The following is a 10,683-nucleotide window of genomic DNA, read 5'->3' as shown; positions in this document are numbered from 1 at the left end:
GGGGGGGGGGGGTTGGGGTGGAGGGCAGGGGGGCAGGACTAGGAATTTACTTTATAGCCCAGATTGGCTGCAAGCTCAAGAACCAACTATCTTGACTTCATGAGTGTTAGAATTACAGGTACACTAGAATTTGTAGATACCTGCCACCAGCTTGACATAGTTCTCTTATTTTCAAACAGCTTTATTAACATAGGACATAGTAGCTCTATACTCTCAGCATTCAGGAGGCTGAGATGACAGGACTGACACAAGTAAGATGAACCTGAACAGTTAAGGCTGGTCAGGGCCACAGAGCAAGACTCTATCCTCCTCAAACAAACACAAACATCCTGAGAGACAGCTTTACTGAGGTATAACTAGACTGATAAGCTGTGTACAGGGTATATGTTTTGGAACTGGGAAGTAGCTCAGATGCAGAGCAGGAGGTGCTAGGACCTTTACTTGGTCCTCATTACCACACACACAAGCATCCCGAAACCCACTCCCCAAAGCCCTTCCCTGCCCTCTGGTAATAACCTAGCCCATTCCCAGCCTACCACACTCTCCAGTCTGTCACCAAAGGTCAGTGTTAGGTTATTAGGATCCTAAATTCTGGGATTTTTAAAAAAGATGTATTGTTTATGTGTGTGTGGACATGTGCAAATAGGTATCTGTAGAGGCCAGAGGACTGGCGATCCCCTGGAATCAGAGTCATAGTGGGTGGTGCCAGGAATTGAACTTGGGTCCCTCTAGAAGAGAACACCGAGTCATCTCTCCAGTCCCTACTCTTAGGCTTTCCTAAGCACTTCATGCATAGAACTCATTTATACTCACAGTGCAGATGAGGAAACTGAGGCTCTGGGAGGAAAGTGAGATCTCCCAGGTCCCAAAGCTGAGGTACAAAACCAGATGCAAGGATCCAACAGGGTGTGCTGTCTGTGCTCTCATGCTGACTCTACTGCTGACCCAGCATGACTCAGCAGGAAATGTGGACCCTTCCTTCTCCTCTGCCTGCCTGGGCCCATCTCCTAACCTCAGTCCCCTAAGCCCTTGAACTAAGAGCTCTTCTCTAAAGTCCTAGCTGTTCAGCACAACAGCTCAACCTGCAGTTCTAAGAATCTCTAGTCTGCTTCATGAGACGCCAGCAAAAGCAGCAAGGCTGGCCCTTTGCAGCAGCATATCCCAGGCAGGTGGGTGGCAGTGACTCACTGTATAGAATATAGCCTCTCTTTCTGGGCTCAAGAGAGCTGAAAAATAGCACTAAGACCTTGAAAGCAAATGCCTGAAATGCTCTTTAAACAAAGACCAGCCCGACACTGGGCTGCTTAGAAGACTCAGCAAGTAAAGGTGCTCACCTCCACGCTAGGTGACCTCAGTGTGACCTGAGATGAACACACTCTAATAGAGTATCCGATGTACAGCTGACAGTGAGCAAAACTAGGGCAGCTCATCATTACATCTTCTGATTGCGAGTGACTTCGGATCTCTGTGTATATTTATCTGTCCCTCTGCTCTTCTGATTGCGAGTGACTCCCGATCTCTCTCTCTATGTATCTGTCCCTCTGCTCTTCTGATGCTGTTCTGGTCCTGGAAAAGAGTCTGGCTCTACGGTCAAAGGCTCTGGGAGGAGGAGGAGTGCCCTGGCCGTGCTCTGCCTTCTTTAAAGCCCTTAGACTAGCTTGATCTTCCTTAGGTCTTATGGGTGCAGTTACAGCCGTCGTAAGCTCATGTTTGATCAAGACACATGACATGCATGTTTGAAATTCTCAAACAAGAAAACAAATTCTTTAGAATAAAAAACTTCTTAGAAGAGCCTTACCTCTACTTTCTCTCTGTCATGGTTTTTTAACCCTGGCACTACCTACACGTGGGCAGGTGACTGCTGTAAGGCTGTCCTGTGCACTGTGGCTGTGTAGTGGTGTTGTTAGTCCCTACCCATGATGTAACAACAACCCTCACTCTGTCTCTAGTAAAGATAACCAAGAAATGTCTTGACATACTGCTGAGCATCTCCTGAGAGCTAAATCAACTCTCTGAGGACAACTGCTTGGTTCGTGGCGACAATAAGAAAGGGCGGCCATTTCCAGTTACATGAACCATGTAGATAGTTACCAGAATTCTCTGGTTAATGCAGGGGAAAAAATGGAAATTTTTTAGTTATTTTATTGACAAAGTTAAAAATCTAAATATTGTTTTTGTTGCTTCAGCCAATTGTTCAGAGTAAAAACTAAATGACAAGCAAGCCAGGTGGTCCTGGAACTTGCTCTATAGATGAGGCTGTCCTTAAAAGCAGAGATCTGCCTGCCTCTGCCTTCCTTGTGCTGGGCATGCACCAGAGGATCCTATTAAATATAGGGTTCTTAGACGGGTGTGGTGGCGCACGCCTTTAATCCCAGCACTTGGGAGCAAGAGGCAGGCAGATTTCTGAGTTCGAGGCCAGCCTGGTCTACAAAGTGAGTTCCAGGACAGCCAGGGCTACACAGAGAAACCCTGTCTCGAAAAACAAAAACAAAATAAATATAGGGTTCTTATCAGTTAAACTGTAGTGCAATCTCAGAGTTTTGGTCTGAAGAGACTCTCATGTGATGCCAAAAACCAACAGTATTTGAAGCAAGGTCAAGCTCCCCTGAGTTAGAACTGTGAGGGTGGGGAGCAGGGGCTGATGTAAGAGCCTCCCAGGTGACTCAAGCATAGAGTCTGGATGAACCCCACAAGACTAGAAGCTGGCTAGGGACTGGCTCAGTTGGTAGACTGCTTACCTACTATGCACAAAGACCTGGATTTAAGGTCCAGTGTCACATATGATGGCACATGCCTATAATCCTAGCACTTGGTAGGTACAGGCAGAGGGATCAGAAATTCAAGATCATATCCTTGGCTACACAGTGATTTCAAGGCAAGCCAGGTATACATGAAACCCAAATGTCAAGATGGCTCAGTGGGGAAGGGTACTTGCCACCGAGTCTGACAATCTTAGTTCAATCCCTGGGATCCACATGGTAGAACAAGAGAATAATGAATGACTGCCCCAAGTTATCCTCTAATCTCTTCATGTGTGCTGTAACACACACACACACAAAATAAAATGTAATTTAAAAAGCAATATTAGAACCAATTCTGGGGCCACTAAAGTCAGAGAGCATAGGCTAAGTGTAGGCTTCACCAGTCAACAGACTTAGAACTTTAGAAGGTAGTTCTCTGCTGTGACACTCCTGTGCTCCTGCCTCCTCCACCTCTCAAGTGCTAGGACTGCAGGCATGGGACACTGTCCCTGTTCTCTTCTTAATGTTACTCCTTGGATAAGGGACAGAAGCTCCAACACAAGATTTTCCTCTGCTGGGACCTTCGTTTCCTGAAAGGGAAGCAGCTCTCAGCTGTCACCTCAGGCTCCCCAAAGCCTTACCGTTTGCGGACAATGTTAATGTTCTTCTCTAGCAGGTCATATCGGATGTACTCACTGGGCTCAAAATGGCTCATGGCCACCTTGGCCCGTTGGCACAGGACAGAGGCCACATGGTACTGCCGCACACCCAGGGCCTTCTGCAAAACATAAGAAAACAGCACCATCAACGGGTTTGTTTCTCAAGTGTCTACATCTGAAAGACAGGTCCACATAGTGAAAAAAATCAGGTGTCATGAGCTGTTATGTGACCGTAGCCTCATGTCCCTTACCTGAAGATAGTTATCTTGGCAGCCACAGAAACATTTCCAAGAGGAGGAAATGGAAGGGCTTCCCAGCAGAGCCATCAGGCTCAAAGTCAAGTTCTACCACACAATTTCAACAGCTGAAGGGAACGCTTCATTGGCTAAGTCCTAGAGGAGTCTGTAAGCTCTGTGGCCCATTCAGGAACACCCATGTCAAAGTTCAAGCAGCCGTGACACAATGCGCACATAGTAAGTTCCCTGAGGGTGGCGAAGGGCTCCCTTACTATCTGATAGACTTACGTGTCTCCTGGATGGAAGAATGAATGAGAGGAGCCTGTCTTATGCTTGGTCGTTATTACCTCACCCTTTCCAAAGGTGTTGCATGACCCCGCCCCTTTTATCATGTGGAACAATGACTTCGAATGTAAGGGGGTGAGTGACAGTGTGGAACTTTTTTTTTTTCTCTTTTTTTTAAGATTTATTCATTATTATGTGTAAGTACACTGTAGCTGATTTCAGACACACCAGATCTCATTACGGGTGGGTGTGAGCCACCATGTGGTTGCTGGGATTTGAACTCAGGACCTTTGGAAGAGCAGTCAGTGCTCTTACCCGCTGAGCCATCTCGCCAGCCCAGTGTGGAACTTTTAATGGAGGCCCTCAAAGAGGTAAATTCTGTCAGGTTGACTGGCTTGGATTGCTCTGGGACAAGACAATCACCATGCTGTTTAGACATGTAAGCAGTTCAGGGAGAAGCCCATGCGTAAAGGAACAGCGGCCGCCTGTCAATACCAGCACTGCCTTGTAAATGAGCCACCTGGCAAAGGAATGCATCTACTCCTACACAAGGCTTCACAGGTAACATTGGAAAAAAACTGTTTGCAGTGCTGAGGGCCTCGAGCATGGAAAACAAGCACTCTACTGCTGAACTAGAGCTCAGCTCATCCAGACTATACCCGCTTAACTGAGGCCGTGCCAGAAGCACCTGGACAAGATACCCCTAAATTCCTGGACCACAGAAACTGGGAGGGGTAAATGTTGACTGATGCTTTAAGGTTCTATTTTGAGGCCTGTAATGCAGCAATGAATAAACAATAGTGAGGCTGGAGGACACTAAGTTAATTTTAAAACTCTGGATGACAACATTAACAAAGAAGGTGGGGGTTGGAGAGATGGCTCAACTGTTAAGAGCACAGGCTGCTCTTACAGAGGTCCTGAGTTCAATTCCCAGCAACTACATGCTGGCTCACAACCTGTAATGGGATCTGATGCCCTCTTCTGGTGAGTCTGAAGAGCGACAGTGTACTTGTATACATTAAAAAAAGAACAGGAAGGGTGACCAAGATTAAGTAAATTAACCTGTCTTAGGAATGGTCTCTACTCTAAAACACCATGACCAAAAAGCAACTTGGGGAGGAACGGGTTTATGTGCAGGTTAACAGTCTATCACTGAAGGAGTCAGGGCAGAAACTCAGGGCGGCCCTGGTACAGAAGCCATGGAGGAGTCCTGCTTACTGTGTTGTCCATCCTGCTGTCTTATGGTGCCCAGCAGCCCAGGGGCGGCACCATCCAGTCAGTGGGGTCTTCCCCACCAGCACTAATCAAGAGAATGCTCCATAAGCTCGCTCACAGGCCAATCTAGCGGGAATATTTTCTTAGCTGAGGTTCCCTCTTCCAAGATGACTCTAGCTTGCATCAAGCTGACATAAACCAGCTATCCTGGAACCCACAGAAAGGACAGTAGAAAGGAAGACAAACTGACACTGGTGATCCAGGTCCCTTTGCAGTCTCCTGGAGATGGTGAATCCCTGTTTGTTCCCACAGAAAAACTCAGTGCAGATTCTCGGTGCTAAGAACAGGCCACCTCATGAAGCAGCACCCACCCTCACTAACGAATGGCTTCCCAATGCAGAGTTCAGATCTATTTGCCCTTCAGCTCAAAGTCCAGCACAGAGCCTTGCTGTCTGCCTCATTAGCTGATGTAAAAGTCCTGCCCCATGACACAGCCAAGGACTTCCCTTTGCCAAGGCACGGAAAAGGCAAAGTATTTCTGTTGCAACTACACCCAGCCTGAAACAGAGATAGGGCAGAGTGGTTTTGATCTGAGTGTGTATTGGGCACAACCACTGATCGTGCAAGCAGTTTTAAGATGACTGAAGCTGGGCACTCATCTCTTCAGAGCCGCTGTGAAAACCAGGAGAGACTCTGTCAAGCTCTAAGCAGTTTGAGTACTTTTCTTTTTTTAGGGTGTTTATTTTCAATAGTCTTACTATGAAGACCTGGCTGGCTCAGAACTCACTATGTAGAACAGGCTGATCTCTGCTTCCCACTGCTGAGATTATGGCACGTGCCACCAAGCCCAGACTTAGCTTGGGTTCTTCTTGCTGCTGTGCACTGATGGCACAACAGCCTTCTCTGTGTCCTGCACAAATCAAGAAGCTATACAGCTGTGGCACAGCTTGCTTCTTCACTAACAGCTTAGTGCAGAAACAGTTGTCCATGTCTGTACCTGGACCTATCTGTCCAATTTTCAGGTTCCAAAAGGCAATCCGCATATGCAGAAATGAGCTCAAGTTGGACTACAGGATTCCTGTAAGATAAAAGGCAGCATGCCTGAGGGATCTGTGAAACTGGTTCCCATCTGTCAAAAGGAGTCATTTCCCTTACCAAAGGGACACATACATGGCTCCATTGATACACTCCTGTGGCACCTTTCAGCTCATCAAAGTCTCTGGGCTCAGTCCCCACACCAATGACCCAACCTTTCCCTCCCGCAGATATCACTCTCCTTATAACCAGCTATTCTCTACTGTTTCCTGCGCTCTCTCCACTCCCCTCTCCTACTTCTATAACCCTGGCATGTCCAGTGTGCTGGCCATATTCAGTCTACTTTTTTCTCTTTGCTCTGGACTCTTTCAGATGCCTCTGACTGTTCTCTTGTGTTTACAAACTTTAACCATATCTTGGAGCCATCATGTCTGTAGTTTCTTTACTGTGTCCACTCACATTAACTATTTATTTTTGCAAATTGACTACCCTAAGCATTAGTTACCTTAGAAATAAAAATAACAATTTCAGAGTCTAGCCTGGCAGGCAAAACCATAAACTACTCCTAATCACAATGCCATCAGCAAGGAAGCAGTTCCAATACAGGCTTATGAAGTAACCCTGAGCCCCATTGAGATGGCTCTGTGGACATAAGTAGTTGCTATGCAAATCTCATGACTTAAATTCAATCTCCAGAATTCATAGCAGGAGAGAACCCACTCCCCAAAGCTGTCTATCCTCTGACCTCCATCTGTATCATATGTGTGCCATATGGCAGGCAGACGTGTAGAGGGCAGAGGACAACTTGCAGGAGTCAGTTCTGTCCTTCCACTATGTGGGTCCTGAGGACTGAACTCCGGTTAAGAGTTTAATTGCAGGCTCTATTACCCAATGAATCAACTCACTGGTCCATGAAATTAAAACAAAACAAAACAAAAATCAGTCCTTAGCACTACATAAACGCGGCATGGTGGTACTGGAGACAGGAGTTTAAGGCCAGCCAGGGCTGTATGAGACACTCTCTCAAATAGTGATGGTGATGATTAGAAAACAAGGACAAGAACTCTGCTGGGGACTGGACACACAACTTGATGGTAGTAGCTAGGTATTCACGAGGCCCTGACCCCATGCTCAGCACCACTATGTGAATTGTGAATTCTTTTAAAGAATTATTTATTTATTGAATATGAGTACTCTATCTACATTTATACTTCCATGCCAGAAGAGGGCATCAGATCCCATTACAGATGGCTGTGAGCCACCATGTGGTTGCTGGGAATTGAACTCAGGACCTCTAGAAGAGCAATCAGTGCTTTTTTTTTTTTTTTTAAGTTTTATTTATTTTATGTATATGAGTACATTGTAGTTGTACAGATGGTTGTGAGCCTTCATGTGATTGTTGGGAATTGAATTTAGGACCTCTGCTCACTCTGGTCAACCTCACTCGCTCCGGCCCAAAGATTTATTTATTATTATAAGTTCTCTGTAGCTGTCTTCAAACGCACCAGAAGAGGGCATCAGATCTCAATATGGGTGGTTGTGAGCCACCATGTAGTTGTTGGGATTTGAACTCAGTACCTTTGGAAGAGCAGTCGGTGCTCTTACCCACTGAGCCATCTCACCAGCCCGCAATCAGTGCTCTTAACCGCTAAGCCATCTCTCCAGGCCCATGAATTAATTTTTAAAATGAGTATAATTTCTGGGTAACAACAGATTATTTACTGAGTGCCTACTACCATCCATGAGGCATTCTGCACACACTAATCTCTAATCTTCAAAGCCACCTGTGAAGTAATAACTCCTTTGACCTATCTTCCTATGGAGGAAGAGTGACCTAGGCCATGTGAGCAGGTGGGGGACCCAAACCCAGACCAACTAATCTACTTGTTTGTAACTGTCCTAGGCACGTTATTCAAGTTTCTAAACCGCCCTCAAAATGGGTTCACCTTTATAGTCCTGAAGAGAAGCCATTTCCATGCTCAACACTGAGTCATGGGCTAGCATGGCAGTACACATGCCTGGGATCCTAGCACTTTAGAAATGGACACAAGAGAACAGAGTTCAAGGTCATCCTCAGGTCCTTTGTCAGAGGCCAGCCTTGGCTACCAAAGTCTGGGCTATCAAAGTTGGGGCTTCAAAATGAATGAATGAATGAATGAATGAGCAAAATCCTTAATCCTGGTGTTGTCCTGCTTTCTCTGTGAGAGTTTCTGTGAATGACAGCCAACACTGTCCACAACACTTCTACTCTGTTGGATCTGTTCTAGGTCCATGCTGTCCAGCGAGGCAGCCCGAGCTAGTGGAATTGAACGACACTTTTGTTGTTTTTTGTTGTTGTTGCTGTTGTTTATATTTAACATCCACGTTGGGGGAGATATCTGTCATGGCATGTGTGTGGAGGTCACAAAACAGCATGTAGGAGTCAGCTCTCTCCTTCGATCCTGTAGGTTACAGTGACTGACTTGGGTGTCATGTGTGACAGTGAGTACCTTTCCCCAACTGTCTGATGTCCCTTTACTATTAATTAAAATTTAAATACCACACAGGGACCTAGCGAGTTGACTCTTTGTCCATGCCTGCCCTTTGAGACCAAGCTCTTCTCAGAATAATGGTTCTCAGACCCTGGGGACACCAGGATCCCCTGAGTATGTTCAAACTATACAATCCCATTCCCACTCAAGATGGCTCAGTCTCCAGGGTGGGGCTTCCCCAGCTATCAGAAGACAACAATCTGTCCTGTTATCCTCTCTAGGGACAGCTATCAGGTTTTTCAATTACCTACTAACAGACTTATCTCCAAGTCTGCTGGCATCTACAGCTCCACCAAACAGCCTTAAGGCAATAACACAGCCAGTGGACACACTGCATGACACGCAGACTTCCACACACCGTAACATCTTGACTGACATTTTCCTGACCAACTGCCTCCCCCCTTCCTTTCTTTCCGGGACAGGGTCTCATTACGTAGTCAAGGCTGGCAGGAGACTCAGTATTAGACCAGGCCGTTCTCACACTCAGAGAATATGTTTATAAACATATGTTATATGTTTATTTATTTATATATGTAAGTACACTGTAGCTGTCTTCAGACACACCAGAAGAGGGCGTCAGATCTCATTTCAGATGGTTGTGAGCCACCATGTGGTTGCTGGGATTTGAACTCAGGACCTTCGGAAGAGCAGTCAGTGCTCTTAACCGCTGAGCCATCTCTCCAGCCCCTGATTTTCTTATTTTTAAAACAGGGTTTCACACTGTCGCTCAAGCAGCCCTACAACTGTGCAGCCCAGACTGGCCTCAAAGTCAAGATGATCCTCTTCTTCCCAACACAGGGATGACATGTGAGCCACCACGCCTGGCTTGTATACCTGATTTCCTGAACCTGGATGAAAAACCCTAACCTTGATCCTAGTTTGACATCTTCACTACCAGTTTCTGTCCATCTCCAGTCCTTGTGGCCTATAGAAGTCCTTGTCAGTACCACCTGATCCATGAACAAATGAGGCATTGTGTCTCTACCCTGTTGTCAATCTAAAGCATATTAATATGTCTTAGCTCTTTATTTTACACATGACATTCAATTAACTTTATTTAGAAACTGGGCCTGACTATGTTGTCTAAGCTGGTCTCAAATTCACAATCCTGGCTCACCCTCCTCACCCTCACCCTCACCCTCCTCCTGAGCTGCATGCTACCCAGCTCACTCACACAGTTTAAACTCTCCACACGCTACTCGGAAGCAGCAAAACCTGACAGAGAGTTAGTGAATGTCCAAAGTCTAAAGTCTCCCTTGCCAGGTACTTTTGGCTGTGATTCGTGAGGAAGCTTGGTAAGAACAGTGTGATTTCTTCCGGACATTTGATAGATCAGTCAGTTGTCCCTAACAACAAAACACAAACGTCAGGGTTTAGTGGCGGTTCAATGTGGTGGCTGTTACACTGGGTTGAACATGAGTACCCAAGAGTACTGACAAACAGCTCAACATTGGCCCCACTATACATCTGCCCTCATGAGCCTGTCTGGTTGCTCACACTTACTTTGTGGCTGGCACACAGGGAAAGGCCCAGGCTTCCCAGACACAGCATGGTACTCTAGTGACTGTGGGCCACATCTTATCCCAGATCTCTGCCCCCAGAACAAGAAAGGATGGGAGGACTCTGCAAAGTTAGGATTCTTCTCCTACTCACCTCCAGGTTCCCACAGCTTACTGTGAGGACTGTCAGGGTAGTGACCTTCTTGTCCCTCCCAGTCCATAAGCAGCAGTCATTAGTACCTTTTGCTTAGGTGTCACCTGTCCTTTATAGTGCACAGGGGAAAACTCAGAGGAATAGCACCCATGGCTGATTCTGTCTTTCACCCTGTAAGTAAAAAGCTGACTGTGAGGTGATCACTCTGTCTTAACTGCACTAGTCTGTGACCCGGTCTAGTGTGAAGTGGACAGTCAGTAAGTGCAGGTCTAGTGTGAAGTGGACAGTCAGTAAGTGCAGGTCTAGTGTGAAGTGGACAGTCAGTAAG

General features: G+C 46.3%; 1 protein-coding gene across 2 annotated transcripts in view; it reads right to left on the bottom strand.

The window, feature by feature from the left end:
• Positions 1–10,683, bottom strand: part of Aco2 (aconitase 2) — a 41,220-nt gene that overhangs the window by 20,684 nt on the left and 9,853 nt on the right. Inside the window, exons 1-2 of one of the 2 annotated variants that reach the window (XM_021182734.2) lie at positions 3,652–3,741; positions 3,383–3,519 (exon numbers count right to left, since the gene is read on the bottom strand). In XM_021182734.2, coding sequence (XP_021038393.1) covers positions 3,383–3,519; positions 3,652–3,726 — 212 coding nt within the window. In that variant the 5' untranslated portion in view covers positions 3,727–3,741. Of the gene's footprint in view, positions 1–3,382; positions 3,520–3,651; positions 3,742–10,683 lie in introns of those variants that run through there. The other variant, XM_021182735.2, reaches the window with a different exon arrangement.

The sequence above is a fragment of the Mus caroli genome, chromosome 15 (genome assembly GCF_900094665.2).
Source record: "Mus caroli chromosome 15, CAROLI_EIJ_v1.1, whole genome shotgun sequence".
In the NCBI taxonomy this organism is placed as follows: domain Eukaryota; kingdom Metazoa; phylum Chordata; class Mammalia; order Rodentia; family Muridae; genus Mus; species Mus caroli.
Note: the sequence above shows the minus strand (reverse complement) of the source record. Positions and strands in the feature narration are given on the sequence as shown.